Source organism: Sorex fumeus, unplaced genomic scaffold (genome assembly GCF_029834395.1).
Source record: "Sorex fumeus unplaced genomic scaffold, SorFum_2.1 ptg000030l, whole genome shotgun sequence".
NCBI classification, from domain to species: Eukaryota; Metazoa; Chordata; class Mammalia; order Eulipotyphla; family Soricidae; genus Sorex; species Sorex fumeus.
The window spans coordinates 11,822,442-11,824,160 of NW_026606087.1; the positions used below are offsets into that span (position 1 = coordinate 11,822,442).

Below are 1,719 nucleotides of genomic sequence, written 5' to 3' on the forward strand. Positions count from 1 at the left end.
AGCGACTAAGGCATTTACCGTGCATGCAGGCCGACCTGGGTTCGATTCCCAGCATCCCATATGGTCCCCTGAGCACCGAGCACTGACAGGAGTGATTCCTGAGCGCAGATACAGGAGTAACCCCTGAGCATCACTGGGTGTGACCCAAAAAGCATAAATAAATAAATATATAAATAAATAAATATTAACATAAAATCTTTGATCTACTGCTATATTGTTGATAGTGTCTTGACACTAAAGTTTCAAAAAAAAGCACATTCCAGATTTTTCTAAACTGCAAATTAAATGATTTCAGCAAGAACACAAAGACGTAGTCTTCAGAAAATTGTGGGTTTACGTTTTCAGGATTTGTAAAAATATTTTTCAGTTGTTCCAGTGAAGTCTTTACTTTCAGGGTGTGATACTTCATCAAAGTCAAGTAATGAGTTCTCTACTTAGGCTGATGCATCAAGGATAATAAACACCAATGGGCGCAGAAAACCAAACGTACCTGACTGAATTCATTTTGCTGGGACTTTCTTCAGATCAGCACACCCAAGTCCTGTTGTTTGTGCTATTTCTTATCGTCTACCTACTGACTATGTTTGGAAATCTGCTCATCATCGTGCTACTTCACTTTGACTCTCGACTTCATATACCAATGTACTTTTTTCTTAAAAACCTGTCGTTTGTCGATCTCTGTTTCTCTACAGTGATTGTCCCCCAGATGTTATTTCATTTGCTGTCAATGAGAAAAAGTATTACCTTTATTAGATGTTCAACTCAGATGTTTTTTTTTCTTTTAATTGGGTGTACAGAAAGTTCTCTTTTAGCAGTGATGTCCTATGACCGCTATGTAGCTGTCTGCAAACCTTTGCACTATTCTACCCTCATGAACCAGAGAATTTGTGTCCATTTAGTACTAGGATCCTGGGCTTGTGGAGCACTTGTGTCTCTAGTGGATACGGCATTTACTTTATGTGTCCCATACCGGGACCAGAATGTAATTAATCATTATTTTTGTGAGCCTCCTGCACTCTTGAAGTTGGCTTCAGAGGAAACCTACAAAGCTGAGATGGCCATCTTTGCAATGGGTGTGCTAATTCTCCTTGGACCTGTCTCCCTCATCCTCTTCTCCTATTGGAATGTTATCTCCACAGTAGTGCTGATGAAGTCAGGGGGTAGGCTCAAAGTCTTTTCTACCTGTGGTACACATCTCATCGTTGTTGTCTTAATCTATGGGTCAACAATATATACCTACATGCAGCCTAATACGAAGAAAAAAAATAAATGGGATAAAATGGTCTCTGTGTTCTATTCAGTCATAACCTCTATGCTAAATCCATTCATTTACAGCCTGAGGAACAAAGATGTAAAGGAAGCATTTAGGAAGGTATTTGGAAGATAGGGATCTCAGAAAGAGAATCTTTAAACTGATGTAAAGGCAGGAACATGCATGACTTCTATAGTATTAAACACTAATAACATCTCCAATATCAGTCACAGATATCAATAAAGTCATACTGACTCCCCTGTATCTTAAAAACATTTTCAGGTTTGTGCAATGTTACCTGTTCAAGTTTAATGTTTGTTTTGTAATTTACCTACCATGTAACAATCTTAGTATAATATATAAATAGACTTATGTTTCGGGTTCATTTTTTAATGCCTTTTATTTTTTTCAGTAAAATTGTGAGTATAACATTGTTTTTAAGCCCTATGTCCCACATATTACATTTC

The 1,719-nt window shown here is 37.5% G+C and overlaps 1 protein-coding gene across 1 annotated transcript; it reads left to right on the forward strand.

Annotated features, from left to right (window-relative positions):
* Window positions 1–466: 466 nt before the first annotated feature.
* LOC130025247 (olfactory receptor 2D3-like) lies at window positions 467–1,387 on the forward strand. The gene has a single exon (XM_056116198.1). The coding sequence runs from the start codon at window positions 467–469 to the stop codon at window positions 1,385–1,387; it is 921 nt and encodes a 306-aa protein (XP_055972173.1).
* Window positions 1,388–1,719: the final 332 nt, after the last annotated feature.